This window comes from Mus pahari, chromosome 18 (assembly GCF_900095145.1).
Source record: "Mus pahari chromosome 18, PAHARI_EIJ_v1.1, whole genome shotgun sequence".
Lineage (NCBI taxonomy): Eukaryota > Metazoa > Chordata > Mammalia > Rodentia > Muridae > Mus > Mus pahari.
The window spans coordinates 12,678,769-12,701,263 of record NC_034607.1 but is presented as its reverse complement, the minus strand read 5'-3'; the positions used below and the strand labels follow the sequence as shown (position 1 = coordinate 12,701,263).

Here is a 22,495-nt window from a genome sequence, read left to right as displayed (position 1 = left end):
TCTTTTGTCCCAAATCTGAATCATAAAAATGCATCATATAAAAGGCAGACTAAACACTGGAGGAAAAAAAAAAAAACGCACAACACCGCTTTTAAGACTTAGGAGCTGAGGGCAGCAAATCCGTGCCAAATTCAAACTCCAAAATTGTGTGATGTGCATTTCTGTCCACCTACACACCATCCCAACATCCTGCCATTAATTAGGCGATGCCCCATTCAGTAAACAAGGCTGAGGAGGCTGGGGAGAGCTGTAGTCAGACGGCAGAGGGTCAGAAACAACAGGCCACTCCCTAGGGCAGGAGAAGGTAAAGTTCTGTTTTATTTTCCGGCAGGACAGGCAAGAATGACCTCGGTGAACCACTCCCTCTTCGTGGAGGCAGGCACGGCCATGGTCCCCTCAGCAGGCCAGGAAAGCCATCCCATTCCTTCGGTAGGCACTCTGTCAAAGACAAAGAAATCTGCAATGAATTATCGCATCAAGTCGAACAAGGAGCGGAGGCAGAGGCTTTCTTCCTGTTTTGTAGACTGCTGGCTACGAGCTAATAGGACACTTAATATGAATATTTCTGGTGGCACAGCTATAGCGACCATTCTGTCTATTAAAGTCAGTGTGGTTAACAAGTGGTTAGGGAGTCTATTTTGGGGAAGTGGGTGATATGCAAAATAAGGCATCCCATTTTGTCCTGTTAATGGATTGGGGTTGGTTCAGCCAAGGAAGAGATGTGCTGGGTCTGTTTGTCTTTTGGAAACATGTGTTCTCTATTCAACATGCTCCGCAGTCTGTCCTAACTAAGCATTGTAATAGTCTATAAATTACTGACTCATTACTGTCTTCCCAGGCCTAATTTATAGTCTGGAGTGGAAGGCTGTGGGAACGGACAGTAAGGGAGGCCTTTCTTCCTCTGCAGCACGGCAGTCTCAGAGGCTCGCTGCACAGGACTGGAGGGATGGACAACTCCGGACTGTAGATGCACATGGAGGCAGACATATGGGTGATCATGGCAGGATGCATTGTGGCTTTCAAAAATGGGCACTGGTTGCAGGAACACAATGTATTCCAGGTAAAGTGACACCTCACCTTTCACCTCCTGCTAAGGAGTATGCATTTTGGAGAGGGAAGACCTGGCCAATGGTGGCCTTTCCTGACTGTGTGGAGTCTTACTTTGTGGCAAAGAGGATCATGGCTAAAAGCCAGGACTGAGAATGAAAGCCCCTCCCGGGCATGCTGCACACCACTGACCTGGCAACAGTCACACTCACACTTTTAATTCATACTTTCGATTTTTTAATGTATATTTAGAAAAATGTAAAAAACCTATTAGGACCTATCAAGCCAGCACCCCTGGGGCAATCTGGAGCCCCAGCTCAATCTCTCTACCTTGGAGGGCATTCACACAGGCAGACAACCATGACAGCTGAGCAGAGGTCCCTGTGCACAGGTATGACACATAATAGCCAGGATATGAGCTAAACTCTGAAAATCAGCAAGGAGCCAGAGAAAAGAAGACAGCAAAATGCACCTCCACCCCCTCCAGGGCAGGGATGAGAACAGGGAACAGAAAGTGCCAGCAACTCTTGTACAGCTTTGGCCCAAGAAGGAACTCATTTTGGGTCTCCCCAACCCGCACCCCCCAAACGAAACTGGCACAGCAGCATAATGCTAGATGCCATTGTGCCTTGGGGGCCAGGAGCCAGGCCCTGATACCATAAAAGGACTTGGGCTGCTGTGTTCTTTACTGGGTAGAAGACAGTCCTTCCAGGTCTTGTGACTTCAGGGGCCATGGCCAGTGACAGTCACAGTCTGAGTCCATGCTTGCTTGCTTCATGGCATCCAGTTAAGGTCTTCTTTTTTTTAATCTTACAAAGGAAAATATTTAATTGGGGGTGGCTTACAGTTCAAAGGTTTAGTCCGCTATCGTAATGGCAGGAAACATGGTGGCATGTAGGCAGACATGATACTGGAGAAGGAACTGAGAGTTCTACATCTTGATCTGCAGGCAGCAGAAGTGAATGTCACACTAGCCCTAGCTTGAGCATCTGAAACCTCAAAGCCCACCCTCACAGTGACACACTTTCTCCAACAAGGCCACACCTTCTAATAGTCCATTCCCTATGGACCTATATGGATCATTTTTTAAAAAAAAATTGATATTTTATTTATTTACATTTCAAATGTTATCCCCCTTTTTGGATTCCCCTCTGCAACCCCCCTATTTCATCCCCCTTTTCCCTGCATCTGTGAGGGTGTTCCCCCACCCATCTACCCATTCCTGCCTCCTCACCCTGGCATTTCTCTATACTGGGGCATCAAGCCTTTACAGGACCAAGAGCCTCCTATCCCTTTGATGCTAAATAAGGCTCCTTCAGACCTTCCCCTAACTCCTCCATTGGGGTCCCTGTGCTCAGTCCAGTGGTTGGCTGCATCCACATCTGTATTGGTCAGGCTCTGGCAGAACCTCTCAGGAGACAGCTGTAACAGGCTCCTGTCAGCAAGTACTTCTTGGCATCCACAATAGTGTCTGGGTTTGGTGTCTGCATGTGGGATGGATCCCCAGGTGGGGCAGTCTCTGGATGGCCTTTCCTTCAGTCTCTGCTCCACTCTTTGTTCCTATATTTCCTTTAGTCAGGAGCAATTCTGTGTTAAAATTTTGGAGATGGGTGGGTAGCCCCATCTCTGAACCAGGGGGCCATGCCTAACTTATGGGTATGGTCTTGACAGGTTCTCCCTTCCCTTTGTGGGGAATTCCAGCTAATGACATCCCCTTGGGGTCCTGGGAGGCTCTTGCTTTTTAACCAACAGCATTGAGACTGAGGCTGTTGTTGCAAACTCCCGGCTTTGTCTGCATCTGTCCATCGGGATTTAGGAAGTTTTAGCTCACTGCACAGCTCCAGGAATGCAGCTGTCAGCAGCCCAACCTCTAGCACTTGTCTATACCCAGGTGAAACTAGGGCAGTATGCTCTCCCAGCCTGCAGCCTGTCCCTAGCTACCATGGGCAGGTCACATCCATGTCTGCAGGTGCAGAGCTGTGGCTGTCAATGTTTCCAGTCTTGTCCCTAAGTTTGTCTCCATATAACCTGAGGACAAGACATCTATGTCTTATGCTTTAGTAGGGCAGACACCAAGGCCACAGAGACTATTGTGCTCAGCCTATAGGGTCTAATGAAAGTGTCCTCCATGCCTCATACCTCCAGATATGTAGATACATGTGCCATAAGCCCAAATGTTACCTGCACATGCCATGGGAGACCTAGGGGCAATTTCTTCCACAGCCCATGGACTTGGGACCAGGAAATGGTCCATGGCTCTATGAGACTGGATATCAGTGCTACTAGTTACATTCTCCAAATCATGTAGGTCTTGTTTGTGTTGTACAATCTTGAGCCCATAGATGCCAGCATTATTTGTAGTTTTCAATGGGACTTGGGGAAGTCCAATTCTTTCCTGCGGCTTCAGAGGACACAAGCTGTGGCATCCCCCACACCCATTTTGAGAGTCCTTCACATACTATGACTTGGGGGCTCTGGATATTGACATCCCAAACATTGGCGTCTCCCTTGATTCCCCCAGGTACATATTTCATACCATTACAGCTATGCCAACAGCTACCACAGGCCCTGGTACTACAAGTTGTGATTCTGTAAAGTCTGAAGATACACACCATTGGAAACCTAAGTTTATTGCTATGTCTTATAACCACATCCATGAAATGTTTTATGAGCAGTTACAGTTTAGACTATGGATGACAGCAAGGACAAAGAAATGACCCAGATGTTTTGAGCTCCGTTATAACCAGACTCATAGCACTCATTATAAACAACCCACCCAAGTACCAATCTTACTGGCATCCGAGTGAGAAACAAAGCAAAACCACGTTTCAAAACTTCCCATAGCAGCTACTTCATAAACCTGGGAGGCAAATGTAGAGGCAGATGCGCATACGACAGTGTATGATGTTGATAAACGACAGGAAACAGGAAGCCTCACAACAGATTCCCGTTTACAGGAACTGGACAAGGAGCTGCTAAAACAGCCAGGTTTATGGCCCTAAGTAAACTCCCTGAGAAAATGAGTACTGATAAGTCCTGTGAGCGAGAGATTCACAAAAGCACAGAAATTACAAAAGAGAACTGTTGGAAAATTTGGAGCTAAAACTTTAATCAGTGAGATTAAAGCTAAAGCAGAAAACTTACATAAAAGAATAAACAGAAAAAAGGATTTCTGAACTCTACAATTAACTTAGTTGGCTCAAAAAACAAAACAGATGAAGAAAGCCCACAGGGCTTATTGAATACACTTATGTGAAATATGTATTGTACTATGGACTATGAACTATGGACTATGAACTGTATTATAAGAGTTTCATAAAGTGAGGAACATGGAAAACCATTAAACCTATCTCTAAGGAATAGCTGAAAGGGACCCAAATCTTCAAAGAGATATGGTCATCTACATACAAGAAGCTCAAAGTACCCTGACTGCATTTAAAGAAAATAGATTTTCAGTCAAAACTAGTATCAGACAGAAGGCTAAAAGTTCACTACCAAGAGGAACCTGATATTCATCAGAGAAAAGCCATATCAAAGAGAAAGCCCATTACACTTGTAGCAGGACACAAGAGAACCGTTGTACCTCAGAAGAGGGTAGGATGTCATATGTAAAACACTGAGGAGAAAGTCAAAACCCTGCCAACTAAGAATATTATACCCACCAAAATTATCTGCAGAAATTGAGACTTTAGGAATTCACCATTATCAGATCAGTCTTACAAGAAACACTTAAAGATGCACTATAACAAAAGAACTATCACATGAACCTACTAATATTTGAGGCTGGAGAGATGGCTTAGTGATAAAGGGCACTCTGCTCTTTTACAGGACCTGCATTCAGTTCCCAGCAGCCACATCAGGCAGCTCACGATAACCTGTAACTCCAGCTCTAGGGATCTGAAGTCCTTTTCTGGCCTCCAAGAGTACTGCATGCACATAGTGTACATATGTGCCATCATGTGTGTGTGTGTGTGTGCATACACACACACACACACACACACACAAGGAATCGTTAAAACAACAGCAATAACTTAAAAAAACTACAAATATTCAAAGTTCAGTGGTAGAACATAGAAGAGCAGAGAATCAAACTAGTGTGACATAAACCACCCAACTATAAATAACTAGAAAGAGGTTAGAGAAGACAATTTACAACCCCCCAAACCCAGAATACAACCAAATAAATAAATAAATAAATACATAAATAAATAAATAAATAAATAAGTAAGTTTCATGCCGACCAATAATATTCATGATGATAAGTGGGTTAAATTCATCAACCAAAAGTCAGGGAATAATGACTGGATTAAAAATACAAGCGCCAACTCTACACCGCCTCCAGGAAATTCACTTCACTGGTAAGGATTAAGGATTGGAAAAAGATAGACCAAAAATATGAAACAAGTTGGCAAGAGTTGCTATTTCATTAGAATAAATCAGACTTTAAATTAAAAAGAATATTGCCAAAAGTTAAAAAAAAGTCCTTGTATATTGGTAAAGGGATCAATTCAGCCAGAATTGTCCATTTAAATACATATATACCTAATCTGGCATTCCTCAAATATAAGGGAAATATTAACCACAAAGGAAGAGATAGACTCTAGTATAGCACTAGTTGGGGAATTCACCAGTCCACTTTTGTCAATGGGCAGAAGATGAAAGCTCTAAAAACTTAAAAATATATTTTATGTGTATGAATGTTATGCCTGTATGTATGTATATATATATATGTATGTATGTATGTATGTATGTATGTATGCATGCATGCATATGTGCCTTGTATGCACTTTCTGCCCTCTGAGTCTAGGAGAAATTGTTAAACACTCTGAACTGGAGTTACAGATGGTTAAGAGCTGCTATATGGGTGCTGAGAATTGAACCCCAGGTCTTCTGCACAGGCGGAAAGTACTCTTAGTCATTGAGCTGTCTCTCCAGCTCCACCACATGAGAGTATGTTAGTTGGATCATATTGTAAAGTACATGGACCTAACAGATATTTACAGAGCATTTCTACTGAGAAGGCAGAATTCACATTCTCATCAGTACTTGGAAATTCTCCAGGAACGATTACACCTGGATCCTTGAGTCACGAATGAAGTCCCAATAAATTAAAAAGCTTGCAATAATACTATCTGCTTAGATTACAAGAGATTAGAACTATGTATCACCAAGAAGCATACAGCAGATGCTAGCCAATGAGTGTACTGGAAAGGCCATAGGGGAAATGGACACATCTGAATATATGAACATAATACACCAAGGGTGGGAGGGGTGGCCCACCAGGGAAGTCCATAGCAAATCCTATGTCAGAACAACAGGATGCCTCAGAGATAGATCCCAGCATCCACCCCAAGGACTCTGAGATACAAGAGTACAAAACCTCCAAACTGGGGAGGATGGAAGAAAGAAAGATCAGAGTAAAAACAGACTATCTGTTTATGGAGAAGAATATTGCTACCCAGAGTCATACACGGACTGCACACAATTCCTACCAAATCCTCAACAACTTTCTTCATAGAAATAGAAAAGAAGCCATTCTAGGCTTCATCCCTCCCTCTCTCCATGGGCTCCTTCAACTCCATCTGTGCTGGAGGGAGAACGTTTCTGGATTGACCACCCTGGCAAGGACTAGAACACTCTGAGCCTGCCTTCTAAGGCTGCTGGAGAATGTGCCCACTAACTGTGGGGAGCCACCCGGAGACTGTAGACAGAGAGCACTGTCCTATAATATATGCCAGCGGCTCAACCTTGACAGAGCCCTCAGCTATAATGCCTCCAAAAGGCTTATGGGAGAGTGACACTTTCAGCTCTTGACGCAGACATTTTACATTTTGCAAGCACAATAGCAGCTCTTAATGTAGCTGCATACTTGAAATTCAAGGGCAGAGAAGCAGGTCTTCTTGTTACAGGCGAGTGGCTGGAATGGTCTCTGCTTGGGAAGGGAGGCTCAGTGGAAGATAGCGTCTTGGCTAGTTTATCTGAGAAATGACCAGGTTTAACCTTTCCAGGAGGGTGAGGTGGTCTTTAAGCACTGAAAAGGAGCCTCTTCTGAGACCAGCCTATGTTCACAGCTGGCTCATCACCACTCCTTACAGGTCACAGGCTTTAAGGAAAACACCTCCAGGAGCCATGGCTGAGGGGAAAGTTTAGAGCTGAGCCTGGCTCCTGTGAGTTCTTCTTTTCTAGTTCAAGGGAACAGAGGAACATTAAGTCTGAGCAAAGGTTAAGTCAGCCAGCCAATTCCCCAGGGTCCCCTGCCCAGAACCGCCACACTGTCCTTTTGATGTGTGATGGATGGGTACAGCCTGTGGAAGGAAAGCATGGGAACATCCCACGGTTGGCATCTTTTCCCGAAAAGGAAGCAACTCTACAGGAAGACAGCACATCTCTGTGTCAACTGCGAATTTCATGTATTTGTGCTGTGACTGTAGAAACTAAATTTAAACACAGCCTGGTGAGGCTTCCAATACATACATTCTCATGAATGGCTTTGTGGTCCACTTTTCTTCTGTTGAATCTAGGAATGAGCACTAGGCCCACATCTTTATACACATTCCTGGTTGTACAATTCAGACTGGATAGAAACATCTAGGAAGCCCATCCACGCTCGCCATTAGACACTCCCACCCCCACCCCCAGCCAACTAGCTGCTACCTACCTGCTCTCCACCCTGTGAGCTCCATTTCCATCACAAGGGCTCTCAATGGCCACTTGCTACTTTGTGGATCTGTTGAAAAGCTTAAGTGTTTTAGTATCTCTCAAAGTTAGCTGCAAAGATGATAATGATAATAAAAAGCTGTACGTTTAAATTTCTGGTTGTTTCAATTCTTTTTAAAATTGAGAATGCAGTTGATTCCCAACTTTTGATATTAGATGATTTCTTTCACCTGCACACAATGAGCAGTCCCTGAATGTTAATCTATCTAGAGCTGTAGACACAGGTTCCACACACTGCCATGGGGGTTTCAGAAGCTGTACTTTCAGACCAGAAGAGTACCTCATTTTGTTATCTGTACATGGCTGAGCTAGTGAAGACACTATTTCTAAACTGGGTTGCTTCTGTTTTTCACGGGCTATACCAAAACCTTACCCCTTCTTTCCAACACACACTGCGGAGTATGTTTTGTGTACCAGGCACTTGATGATTCTGCATCTTCAGATAGGAACCCCTTCCCCCCTCTTCCTTGCTCAGACTCTAATTTAATTTTACCCTCACTTCCAATGATTTCTTCTTTTCAAACTTTTCATAAAAAAGAAGATAATTCTACTGTCCCAGGCTCCAACACCACAAATACTTCACTTCACACAAGCCTACCAAAGGTGGCTTGGGTTCTACTGAGCTCCCACACATTTGCTCACGGGATTTTAACTGGTCTTTACTGAGCTCAGTGCTGTGTAAAGCACAGTGTGCTGGGTGGTGTAAGGACACAGAAAGAGCTGAGACAGAGCCTAGTATCACTGTTTCCAAATGCACATCAATGCTTTTGCCACTGCAAAGAAAATGTGTGAAAAAGAGCCATTCTAAAGGGGGAAAAAAAAGAGGAAACAACAAAGTGGTCTTTTGCTTGCTTTTAATCTGAACATTTAATTTTAGATAAAAATGTGAAAAAAACCATGAGATTTTTATATTTCTTTAAAAATGAAAAAATTAAAATGTGGGACTATATGGTTTTATGGTTTATGAAGTACTTTCATGTCCATATCTAATTTGAGCCTTGCCACAAACAAGTTCAAAGAGTCTCATATTTTAGAACTGTATAACTGGTGAGTGATAGATTTAGGATTTAAAGCATGGGGCCCACATTCTTTTTCTTTTTCTTTTCTTTTCTTTCTTTTTTTTTTTTGGTTTTTTGAGACAGGGTTTCTCTGAATAACTCTGGCTGTCCTGGAACTCACTTTGTAGACCAAGCTGGCCTCAAACTCAGAAATCCACCTGTCTCTGCCTCCGGAGTGCTGGGATTAAAGGCGTGTGCCACCACGCCCGGCTCACATTCTTTTTCTATTCCACAGTCTTACATTAAAACAAAATATCACCCCCCTACCAATCTGGCATAATTTATTCTATTTGGATCACTCTTGACATATATTCTTGCTAAACATGACTCAGGGAATAAGATTGAAAGTTTATCATGGTGATGCAAAATTTCAGTGTGCAGGAATGGTTCTTGATCGTCAACTACTGTTAGCTTATAGGCATTCATGACCAGAGTGTACTTTTCAGTCTATGTTGAAGAATACTATGTAAAAACCTACAATCAAATCACTCGGGATGCTTAATGAATGAATGAACAAACGAGCAGGCAACCAAACAGATCTTCAAAGTTGGACAACATATGGGTTGGGGGGCTCAGTGAGTAAAAATGCTGGACCTGGTAGTGGGCTCTTTTAACTTCAGGCTGGGGAATCAGAGATAGGCAGATTCCTGGGGTCTTGTATCCTTGATGAATTCTCAGCTATTATAGGCTACTCAGTGAGCTCCAGGCTAGTGAGAAACCTATACACAATGCCCCCCCCCAACAGCCTCCCCCAAGGGGGAGAGAGGGGGGAGAGGGAGGAGGAGGGGAGGGGAGGGGAAGGGGGAGGGAGAGAGGGAGAAGGAGAGAGGGAGAGGAGGGAGAGGGAGAGGAAGAGGAAGAGGGACAATGAACTTAGGGTCTAGGGTGATTCAGAAGTACCCTGTGCCTTTGGAGGTAAAGCAAGGGCTGCAGAGGTCGTAGCATGGCTACATCATTAATAGGACCTTAAGATTCATTCTTTGTCCTTAAATAGCTTCTTTCAGAATCTGTTGTGATCATGGAAGAGACAGTATTTCTCAGTGAACAGTCTAACATGAACATCCGATGAATTTAGTGCTCACAGAACAGCTTCTCCCCAGACAACTGGTGGTTCTTTTTGTGTAATGTTTCTCACGTGAAGCTGTCTACAGATTACTCTCTGTGTTTTCCTTCCCAGATGCTGAGATGCCACCCTGAAGGGACCCAGCTAGGTCACTAGCCACAACATGTTTAATACCATAGACAAAGGCATTTGGAAAATCAGCCCATGAAACTAAGTTGAATAAACCCTTTGCAAACAGCTAGAATGAAGGCACAATGGTTGGTATTAAATTCTATCTTTGTGAATTTCTATAGGCCAATTTTTAGCAGTTGAAGACAGTAATGCCCAAAGGGAGTGACCCATCCATGGTGCTGTAGGGAGAGGCTGGAGGGCTCTGACCCAGATGGCAGCTCTTCATAGACACTCCTGACTCTACCCAGAGCTATGTATTTGTCCTTAACAGGGAAAATAGATGTAGGGAAAGAAATATTTTTTGTCTTGTTTTTGTTTCTTGGTTTTGGTTAAGAGCTCTTGGGAGTGGAACAAAAGCAGAGGGAGTAGGGGATGGGATTTAATGCCCCAAATAGTACAGCAGGGTAGTTGGAAGCTTCTGTCCCATTTCTGACTCTTGTATGGGATGGATTCATAATGCATGGAGGACCATTCTATCCCCGAGTACTACAAGGAATCATTTTGATAAATGGATGAAATATCCAAACAGCTACAATTAAGTGGAGAATTGTCACAGTTTCCATGTGTATGTTGGTTTTCTGTTGTTTTTATTATTGACGTCTAGCCTTAGTCTATGGTGATCTGATAGGATGCATGGGATTATTTCAATCTTCTTGTATGTGTTAAGGCTTGTTTTGTGACAGATTATACGGTCAGTTTTGGAGAAGATACCGTGAGGTGCTGAGAAGAAGATACATTCCTTTCGTTTTAGGATGAAATGTTCTGTATATATCTGTTAGATCCATTTGGTCCATAACTTCTATTAGTTTCACTGTATCACTGTTTAGTTTGTTTCCATGATCTGTCCATTGATGAGAGTGGGGTGTTGAAGTCTCCCACTATTATTGCGTGGGGTTCAATGTGTGTTTTGAGCTTTAGTAAGGTTCCTTTTATGAATGTGGGTGCCTTTGCATTTGGGACATAGATGTTCAGAATTGAGATTTTCTCTTGGTGGATTTTTCCTTTGATGAATATGAAATGTCCTTCCACATCTCATTTGATAACTTTTGGTTGGAAGTCTACTTTTTACTAGATATTAGAATGGCAACTTCCAGGACAGCCAGGGCTATACAGAGAAACCCTGTCTCAACCCCCCCAACCCCCCCCCCCAAAAAAAAACCCAAAACAACAACAATAAAAAAAAAACAAAACCCAAGAATGGCAACTTCCACTTGTTTCTTGGGACCATTTGCTTGGAAGATTTTTTTCCAGCCTTTTGCTCTGAAGTAGTGTCTGTCATTGTCATTGAAGTGTTTCTCGTACGCGGCAAAATGCTGGATCTTGCTCGATTATCCAGTCTGTTAGTTTATGTCTTTTCATTGTGCAACTGAGTCTGTCGATGATATTGAGAGATGTTAAGGACAGATGACTGTTAGTTCCTGTTATGTTTGCTGTTGTAGGTGGTATTATATGTGTGTGATTCTCTTCTTTTGGTTTTGTTGTAAGATGATTAATTTCTTGTTCTTTTTTTGGTGTAGGTACCCTCCTTGTGTTGGAGTTTTCCTTCTAGAATCCTCTGTAGGGTTGGATTGGTAGATAGATATTGTTTAAATTTGGTTTTGTCCTGGAATATTTTGGTTTCTCCATCTCTGATGATTGAGAGTTTTGCAGAGTATAGTAGCCTGGGCTGACATTTGTGTTCTCTTAGGGTCTGCATGACCTCTGTCCAGGCTCTTCTGGCTTTTAGGGTCTCTGTTGAGAAGTCTGATGTACTGGCTAGCTTTGTGTCAACTTGACACAGCTGGAGTTATCACAGAGAAAGGAGCTTTAGTTGGGGAAATGCCCCCATGAGATCCACCTGTGGGGCATTTCCTCAATTAGTGATCAAGGGGAGAGGCCCCTTGTGGGTGGGACCATCTCTGGGCTGGTAGTCTTGGATTCTATAAGAAAGCAGGCTGAGCAAGCCAGGGGAGGCAAGCCAGTAAAGAACATCCCTCCATGGCTTCTGCATCAGCTCCTGCTTTCTGACCTGCTCAAGTTCCAGTTCTGCATCCTTTGGTGATCAACAGCAGTATGGAAATGTAAGCTGAATAAACCCTTTCCTCCCCAACTTGCTTCTTGGTCATGATGTTTGTGCAGGAATAGAAATCCTGACTAAGACATCTGGTATAATTCTGATAGGTCTGCCTTTATAACTTACTTGGCCTAAGATCAAATTGGATGTTTCTGTAGTCAATGTATGTATCTTTAGGACATTTGAGACACCCATACACTTCTGGTCAAGTCTTATCAGGGCTGTGCCTGGAACCTGACTCAAGGTTAGACATATATCACAACCTGCCCGGATCTGTTTGGAGTTGGCCAGTTGGGCTGAATGCAAGTGACAATAAAAAGGTTTGGCTTGTATTCACACTAAATGTGAATAAACTTTATGGCACAGAAAGCTGCCATGGACAGTCCCCTGAGTGCCTCACTCCACAGGGGTGAGACTGGGTAGAAAGTCTTGCACGGCTCTGCTGGGAGGGAACTTCAGGGATGCAGTGGTTTGAGCTGGAGCTGTGAAGGTGGGTACTTTCCTGAATTTTACAAGTAAATGTGTCACAGGTCAACTGAATTGGCTTCCTCTCCATTTCCCTGAACTCCCACTCTCTACATTAAACAGCCTGTTTGTCCACCACCAGCCTTCTTCTTTAAAAAACCTTCCTCATTCAGTTTTTAGTATTTACATTAATGTTTTAGTAAGCCTAGAAAATGTGTGTTTATGATGTTTCCATAGAGACCCCTGCTCATGCTTGCCCTTACTGTCTTCCCTCTGCCCCTCACGTTGGTCCTCTCACCTGCCCTACATGTATATATTATCTAGACTTTGTATATGGGAGAAAAACATTCAGTGTTTGTCTAGGACTAGCTTCTTCTGCTTATCAGGATCTTCAGAGTTCCATCCATCTTTCCACAATTGACAGATGACTGAACAAAACTACACATCCTGGTGTAAACATATATGTTCACATATGAACACACCTGGCATATACACCCTGGTGTGAACCAGCCTTTCCTCTTTCTTCTGGAAGCAATACTGGAGACTGTATCAAATTGTGTCACACTCTGGGAAGGTTGCCTCAAATCCCTAGCACCCCCATATACTCAGCTCAGCCATGCCCCTGTTGGTTTGCTGCATTCAACCTCTGAGCCCCTCCCCAGTCCCTGCATTTGTCTAAGGAGATGACTTTCCTGACAGCATATTGCTTTGCTTTAATACAAAAATCTTTGAAGCTCTGGGACTTCGTATCAAAGCTACGCAATAGTTTCTTAAAAGATAAAACATGCCCCCTTTCTTTGCTGCTGTGTCTGCGTGTGGCCAAGAGATGTAATTATAATGAATGAAACTGAATGGTGGTCCGAGACACTTAAAATCAAAATGGAAATCATGGCTTAATTTCATTAGCAAGCCTAAGTACAAATAGGCACAGCTTGTTTGCAACACTGCCATGTGACTTTTCTCCTCTTGATAATTGCATTCCAACTCTGATATTTCAGAAAATCTAACCTGAACCATATGAAGGATAGTTTTGTAAATGTGCAAAGCTCTTCATTAAATGTTTCCCCTTCTAGACTTCCCTCATGTTATAGATACACTGTGGAAAGTCATGGCGGCACTGGTCAGACAGCACAGCCTTGATTTAAGAGCAGCAGAGGGGCAGGCCCTTTAAATACGAGGTCTTCTTTGGCTAGCAAAATGGAGGAAAAAGATATACCTTAAAAACCTATTCTACTGCAAGTACTCCGGGGTTTATCAACCTAAAAGGACTTGTTCGCCTGCCTGTCTCTGGAGCTAAGTCTCACTATATAACTCAGGCTGGCCTCAGGTTCATCTTTCTGGGGCAGCCTCTCAAGCTGAGATTACGCGAGCACTGCCGCACATGTGCCATGTTGTGAGGGCTGGGTTCTGACTGTGTCTCAGATTCTTACTTTATTAAATGCATGAGATATTGCCAAGTTGGTTTGGCCTTTTAAATACAAAAATTGCTGAATGTAGTTATTAGAAGTTATCATTTCTAATTGCCTAAGTCACTTCAAATTACATAAGAGATGTGTTAGTTATTTTTATTATTATTGTTTTTATTAAGCAAAATAATTAAGTGGCTCATATAACCCAAATTGTCTTTTAGAACAAAAAAGGATTTTTTGTAAATGTCAACTTTAGCAATTTCATGGGTGAAAAAGTATATAATTCCCATGTAAACACCATTACTTCCATAATATAGTATGAACTTAAATACATTAAAATTTAATAATACCAGTAATATAAAGCTTTTAAATAATCAAAATACAGAGGTCTATTATTATCCTAAGCAGCACACACATCTATAATATATGGAAAAAGTACCAAACTGGCAGGAGTTATGAACAGAAACAACAACAGAAGTGGGCTAAACTATACCAGCCATGAATTCTCATTTCTCTTAACCAATCAATTTGCTCCCCTGAAGGCAAAGAATTTGATTTACCTTTTTGTGTTCCAGATATAACCAATGCTTAGAGGTTAATTAAATCCAGCAGCACATCAAAAAGATCACAACCCCATGGCAATGGTGTCTGCCAAGTGCTCACAGGAGTTCCTCAGCACATGTAGCCAACAAACATAACACATTACATTAAAAGAATGAAGGATAAAAATAATCATTTTGTTAAATACAGAAACAAATATTTGATGAAATTTAATGTCTTTCTGTGGTAGGAAGAAAGGAGGCATAAAGTGTCAGAATTCACTAAATAAGGGCTGAATACGAAAGGGCCACAGCCAATACCATGACATTGGCAGCCAAACAAGGGTGTGCAGCTGCCACACTCTCATCGGTATACTACCAGAGGGCTTAGCAATTAGGAAGAAAAACACTAAAGACATAAACATAGGAAAGGAGGATGTTAAATGGGATGTTAAATGGCATGATCCTGTATGTACATGAGCCTAAATATGTCACAAAAATTTTTGAATTGATAAATTCATTAAAATATCAAGATGCTATTTGAGTATATAAGCATATTTAGCAAGATGCTAAAGTATATTTAGCAAGATGCTAAATGAGTATATAAAAATAGCTTTACTAATGATTTTCTAAGAAATCTTGAGAGCAGTTCCATTCACAACAGAATAAAAAAATTAAAATACCCAGGAAGAAAGTTAACAAAGACCTCTATAATATAAATTATAAAACATGATAATAGAAATCAAAGACAATAAAAGACAGAAGAAACTCCCATGCTCATGTGCTGGTAGAATCACCTGTTAAAATGTCTAGTAGTCAAAGTAATTTTCAGATTGGATTTTATCCCTCTCCTTCACAGAACTGTAAAAATAATCCTAAAGTTCATATGCAAACACAAAAGACACTAAAGAGGCAAAGGAAGCTTGGGGAAAAGAACAAAGTGTAGCGTTTGCTTTCAAGGTCCACTGCAGAGTCGCAGTAAGCAAACAGCATGGAATTGGTACAGACAGATACAGACACTGATGGAACACCGAGAGACAAGTCTGCACAGCTATGCCAAGAGACTCTGGACAAAGGTGCCCAAGCACATCGGAGAAAAGGTTGCTTATTTAAAAAGTGGTCCTGGAAAAATGGGGTAGCCACACGTGGAAGAATGAAACTTGATCTTAATCGTTTGCTTCATATTGAAACCAACTCAAAATGTATCTAAACTCTTTTTTTTGGGGGGGGGGGTTGGCTTTCGAGACAGGGTTTCTCTGTGTAGCCCTGGCTGTCCTGGAACTCACTCTGTAGACCAGGCTGGCCTCGAACTCAGAAATTCGCCTGCCTCTGCCTCCCAAGTGCTGGGATTAAAGGCGTGCGCCACCACTGCCTGGCATAAACTCTTAATGAGAATGAAATCTAGCTATTTCCAGTAAGATGGATGGAGTGGGAAGGCATCATGCTAAGCAAGCTAAGGTAGGCCTGGCATGCTACATGCTTTCCTTCTGCTGACACCCAAGAGCCAGTAAAAAGGAGGTAATATTATCTTGTCTGGTGCTTTGGGAGGATTTGGTCCATCATGGCAGAAGGTCCTCAAGGACCACATTCCTTATCTCAGCCAGGAGGCAGATGGGAAATGCCTACTTTTCCTACTTCCTTCTTTTATTCCAACTGAACATTCTCGTGGGACTGTGTTGCCTACATTCAGGGAGCCTCCATTTAGCCAATCCCAGACATACTCTGAGGTATGTTCTCTTAGTCTCTTAAAGTACTTCTTAAGAGTATATCTATAGGAATATCTGCTTGCCAATAGTTGATATCAATTTCATTGAACAGTAAATAAATTGTAATTCAGGTTCTTAAAAGGTTTTGAAGATAATGAACCCCAAAACTGATGTGAGATTAGGATACAGTAGTTACTAGCATAACTTGGTAGCCATATAAAAAGGCATGTTTCTGTGTGAAACTGCTATCATCCACATGCATTCATTCATGCATCAAATGAACAGTACACCATAAAGCAGGGAGAGCAGGGCCACAGGGCTGCTTCTTCTGTGGGAGGCAGTCTGATGGGGAGACACATACTGAATGAGAGCTGACAGTTATGATGAAGGTCAGACTAGAGCATAACTGACACCAGATTAGAGCAGAGGTGGACGGTGCTGGCTAAGGAAGCTTCTGGAAGGAAGTGACACAGCTGAGACCTGAGCTGTGGGTGTAAGATGATGAACAGTAGCACAAGAATGTTCTAAGTTAATCTCTAAGGAAGAGCGTGGTTTACTTTGTTCTTAAATGATTATCTATGGTGAATACACATTAAATCTAAGAGTCCAAACCAGATATTTGCACTGGAAGGCTATGAACGTCATCTAAGAAACAGTCATGTTATACAAGCAGTCTACTAATTGTGTTGAGTCACTGCTGTAGGCAGGGCACAGCATAGGCTCTATATATTAACTTAAACTATTTCCTCGCACTTACTTGAGAACTCAATGAAACAGCAGTGGACTGACAATGGTGGGCATGCTTCTCCCATGCCTTTGAGTCCTTTTTGCCCAGAGTTAGATGTTCTGGAAGCACTGGGAACATATTCTTTTAACATGCAAATATTATACCCTTATGTTTCTCTAACACATTTAGAAAAATAGAATTACAATTTGCCTTAGCCATTTTGAAGTTTTACCTCCAAAATATTATAAACAAAAAGTTTCCTATGGTGTGGAAGCTTACTTAGATCTATCATGTTAAATGACTAAATATTCTGACCTATAGAACCATCTCAAGACAGATATGGAATCTACTGGGACCTACAATACGGTACAGTAGCAAAGTGCTCACTTCATTAGGTTCTGTGTAAATTCAACAGGTAGGCTTTGGGGCCCACAGTAATTAAGTTCTTGCATAGGCCTAGATCCCCTTATCACAATATTATCTAAGCCAAGCGCTCACCAATCATATTGTTTTAAAGACAGCAAGGAGGTTTAGATTTACAAAGAATAAATGGTCTAGTGCACTTGCACTTTTAATAGCGGTAAGTCTATTTAAGAATAATTTCAAAATACGTAATTGCATTAGTTAACAACATTTCTTTAGAAGACTTAGGCAAAATTCGACACCAATTCTAGAGAGAGTTGGCCAAAGCTGAGATCGGAGCTATTCTTATAAAAGACCATGCCTGACATTTCATGAACTCTATGGTCTTGGAAGACGGGACAAATTCTCCCTTTTCTGTATTCTGCTTGTGCAACCCTCAAATGAAACAGAAACAGTTTTCTACAAAGTGCCCCAGGCTGGATGGTCGCCACCCTGCAGTGACACAAGGAGCAACTTCAACCTGGTTGGAGAGCAGTTTTTCAAATGAACATGTCTGTGCCTCTCCAGACCATCCATTGGTGGCAGCGATGGGCAGACTAGTAGTCCCTCTACTCGCAGGACCAGCTGGCCTCCTGCGACCACAGTCAGCATCCTGTCACCAGAGCTGTGGGAGGTGAGAGGAGGTGAGACAGAGCTCTCATGTACACACAGCTGCCAGGAGAAAAGATGGACGGAAAAACCCACCCAAACGTAAAGAAATATAGTATTTCAATCAAAGTCTGAAATTTTAGAAAAGTGGTTTTGGTCTCCATATAATAAAAATATTTATCCAAGAAACTCCTAGTCGGGTGTGAACATCCTACTTCTAGTGAGATTTTGTTTGGCAAAGGGCTGCAGAAGAGTGGAAGCTAATACAGAGCATGTCTATAAACAAATTTATTTAGTTAGTACAGACAGACACACTCACTAGAGGATTTCAGCAATTACGTGTGTAAAACTATTTCCTATCGTGGTTTCCTTTGGTGATTCTGCTAATTTACTCATTTTCATGCATTGACTGTTCTATCTTTAGCAACTTATGTGGAAATGAACCTAAGGAGACTCTGTCTTCTTTCCAACTCAGATAAGCATAATTATATGGAGACATTAAAAAGTTAGGCTGTTAGTGAAAAAAAATGAAGGTTGTAATATCTTAAAACACAATGTAACTTAACTCTAGAGCAGTTGAGGTCTGGATATGGAAGTATTTAGTCAAATTCGAGTCTGAGTAAGCATCAGATATGTGCATTTGCATTTTACATTTGTACTTTTGATTAAAATTATAATAAGATACAATAAAATGGAAAAGCTATGAATCATACTGGCCATGCCCAGAGCATGGGTGGGCCATCCTAGGAGAGTATGGGAGGACTCTGTTACTCAGAGGCAGAGAGCTTGGGTGAGCTAGTGTTGACCTGTAAGCGTCTAAGGACTCCAGACTGCAGTCTCATCATGGGCATCTTGAGAGTTGTCTGTGCTGGTGCAGAGAGACATGGTGAGATGATGCCAAAGATGAGCTTCCTGATCCCTGCTCTGTTTCATCCACAATCAGCTCCGCTGCAGAGATGAGCCAGCAGCAGACGAGCAGGCAGAGGGAAGGGCTTCTACTCGGCCACTGCTCTGCAGGCTTCTTTAGTAGTGTTTTCAAAGACATTGACAATAAAGAGGCTAGGATGGCAAGACTGTGGACTGATCACTTGACAGGACTGCTTTCCTTGTTCTTCTTCTCAGTTTGTTTCAACATGATAGCTCAACACGAGTAACTCACTCACAAGACCATGGATCATATACTGCTGTTAGCCTTCTAATGGTTTTGTAAGCACATGCTAATTAGATATAATAGGGGGTTTTATTCTGACATTTTCATGTACGTCCATAATATGTTTGAGCGTATAATCCATTCCCTTTTACTTTTTTTTGCCCCCGTTTCCCTCATTAATCCCTATTCTTATCCTAGGTAGGTTCCTCTTCAACTTTATGTCTTTTCAGGAGTGTGTGTGATCCAATGAGTATTCATTATGGCTGTTTACAGAACCAAGGGTGAGGGTTTATTTACAGGATCTTCCTAGCACCTTCCCAGAGGCTTAATAATAATAATAATAATAATTATTATTATTATTTTATTTACAGGATCTTTGCAGCACCTTCCCAGAAGCTACATCATGAAACAAATAGTGTTTCTCTCCCCCGCCCCCATCCATTAGTGTTCTCTAAATCCTCAGAGAGGGAAGGGTCACATAAGCTCTCGCCTCTCCATGGCTGGGGTCAGTCTTGCACAGAGCGTGTACAGGCAAGCACAGTTGTCTGAGTTGCAGAATGCAACAGTCACGCATGACCGGAAGTCAGAGTTCCACACTACTCCAACCGTTCTTGGGCTCCTATGTTCTTTCTGACTCTTCATTTGCAATGTTCCCCAAGCCTGGGATGGGATGATTTAGCTATCCCATTCAAAGGCATTTATTCTCAGGCTACACTGGCAATGCATGTTACACAGCTGGTCTTCTGGCTTGATATACTGGTAATTAGATGGTATCATAAGTTTGGCAGGTTCTTCAAAAAGATAGTTTCTAGCACTAGTGAACATGACTTTATTTGGAAATAGGTTCTTTTAAGGTGTACTTTGAGGTGGTTAGGGTAGTCCCTAACATCATTGGTGTCCTTTTAGGAAGAAGCAGACACATTTAGGGACGTGGGATGACAATGCAGAGACTGGAGTGTTTCATCTATGAGCCAGAGAGAACTAAGAACTGCTAGTCACCACTGAAGGCCAGGAAAGGCATGGAACTGCTTTGCTCTCCCAGCAAGAGCCAGGCCTGGGCTTAGACTTCTAGCCTCCAGAGCAGTGTGACAGTGATTTCTTTGACTAAAGTCACTCAGTTGGTGATATTTTGTCACAATAGTCCTCGAAAAGTAATGCAGATGGCATCTACTTGCTCAGACCATTTTCTTGTTCAGATTTGTGTGATGGCAAGATGACATCTGCTTCAATCTAGCCAGTCTGGAAGTGTAGGCCGTTGCTGAAGCCCTCAGAATATAGAGTTAGAAACAAATGTTGCATTGTGTTGGTATCATGCATGTTCTGGGCTGAGAGGGTCCATGTGAGATCAGTTCTATTTCCACCTGGCCAGAAAAACTTTCTCATCTAGCCTTTACAGCAGAGGCGCGGGTTTCACTGTCACTTGAAAATTGTTTCTTCAAAGTGCATCGACAAAAATACTGTACGAAATGATAAGCCAGGATAGGGACCTTACAGAGCTATCTTCCAGACTGTGGTACTTTATAACACTGTGAAAATACAAGGAGACTGAAGCCAGTATCAATTATTGGCCTTGGAAGAAAAAGGCTCACAGAGTTTTAAAAGCAATTTCTTTTTGAGGCCAGGACTCATGTAGGTGCAGGGTGGTCTTGAACTCTCTGATCCAACTTGGACTGCTCAAGTGCTGGAATTACATGTCTAAATCACACAGGTGGCTTTATGCCATGTTGGGGATCACACCCAGGGCTTCATGCATGGTAGGCAAACTACCAACTAGGCTGCATCCTTAGCTCCAAAGCAAGGATCTTAATAATGGCGTTAACACCGGTGAGTAAGGTCAAGTCCATTTCTTTCTGGCCTACTAATACTTTTGGGTCAGTAACTCCATCTTTTAGGTATAATGGGATATTATAAAAATATAGTGAAAATGGTATTTGAGGAAATAAAAAAATGTTAAGGATACTTTCACTGGAGTAGTTTTACTTCTGGTAGCCAAATAGAAAGTATGCAATAATGTCTTCAGTGACGTGATTAACTGAATTTTACTAATTTTAGTCTTTCTAGACCACTGGAAAGCACTCAAGACATGTATTCCCTCTGTAGACAGAGCTCAGTGTATGTTTAGGCTCCCAGGGAAACTCAGGCTCATGTGTGTCCCTAGCTGATAATCTGCTTATAAATCTGTTCACTAACTCACAATTACTTGTGATGTGCCATTGGCAGCCATAAAAGTGGGGCTACATTATGAAGATATGTTTATGCTATGAAGATAAATATGGCTGAGTGAGGGGACAGAGATGGGGCTGACATTGCTGCCTCTCTGATAATATGACACTCAAAGTGATGATCCTCACCTTTAGTCCCAGTACAGAGGAAGAGGCAGGTGGATCTCTGTGAGGTCAAGCTGGCTTACATAGTGAGTTCCAGGACAGCCACAGCTATAGAGAGACCCTATCTCAGGCAGGCAGACAGACAGACAGACAAGAAGGAAAACCCCAATGTGAATAAGGAAGGAAGGAAGCCATGCAGACACCTGTGGTTCTAGCAACTCAACATGGGTGCAAAACTGAAATTATATCTCGTGAAGTTATATCTAAGGAAAAAAAAAGCCTCTGTAAGTGTGATAGGAGCATCAAAAATTCTTTTTTTTAGAACTTTCACTTTCCTATGTATATTGTCTGTGTGAGGGACACACACAGACAATAGGCTCTGGAGAATTAGTTAAACAGTCATGGTTCTTATTACACAGAAGCCTTTTTTGGGGGTAGGGGGCAACGTAATAGGGAAAGGGAGAAAGATATGTGCATGCTAAGTTTGTATATAGAGTGCACATGTATGAGACATGTGTGATTATGCACATGCAAAGCCTCAAAGGAAACAGTTTCAAGAATTATGTTACAGCCCCACTAAGACTCAAATGAGTAACTGACATGCCTTCAAGCCAAAAGCAGAGGGTTATCTAATAGTTAGAGATCTCTGGTGATTGGCAAGGGCTGAGTTAAGCCTAACTCATTTCTATTTGAAAATAAGAAATGAACCATTTCAATAACTCTTCCATTTTCTCTCTTTAACCCCTGAATATTGACAAAGTGGTTAAATTGTCTTTCCTCTGGCTTGATGCACTTTCCTCAAAAAGTCCTTTAAGCCAGCAGTGCCTCCCCAAGAATCTGATGATCCCCAAGTCAACAGGGGAAAAGGCATACATATGAGATCACTTTTGTGAAGTCACCTGGGAGGGCAAAGTGTGCTCTGTAAATCTGGGACATTGACTCTCATCATTGGCCCGGATGTAGCAGCGCACAAATAGTACCTTTGAGGGGAGCTCTGTCCTTTATATATTATGTATCACTTGCAACTTCTTTGTGTGTGCGCGCATGTGTGT

At 42.1% G+C, this 22,495-nt stretch overlaps 1 protein-coding gene across 1 annotated transcript in view; it reads right to left on the bottom strand.

The window, feature by feature from the left end:
* Positions 1 to 290: 290 nt before the first annotated feature.
* Positions 291 to 22,495, bottom strand: part of Supt3h (SPT3 homolog, SAGA and STAGA complex component) — a 317,124-nt gene continuing 294,919 nt past the window's right edge. The window contains exon 12 of the mRNA XM_021217619.2: positions 291 to 438. Coding sequence (XP_021073278.1) covers positions 397 to 438 — 42 coding nt within the window. The 3' untranslated portion in view covers positions 291 to 396. The remainder of the gene's footprint in view (positions 439 to 22,495) is intronic.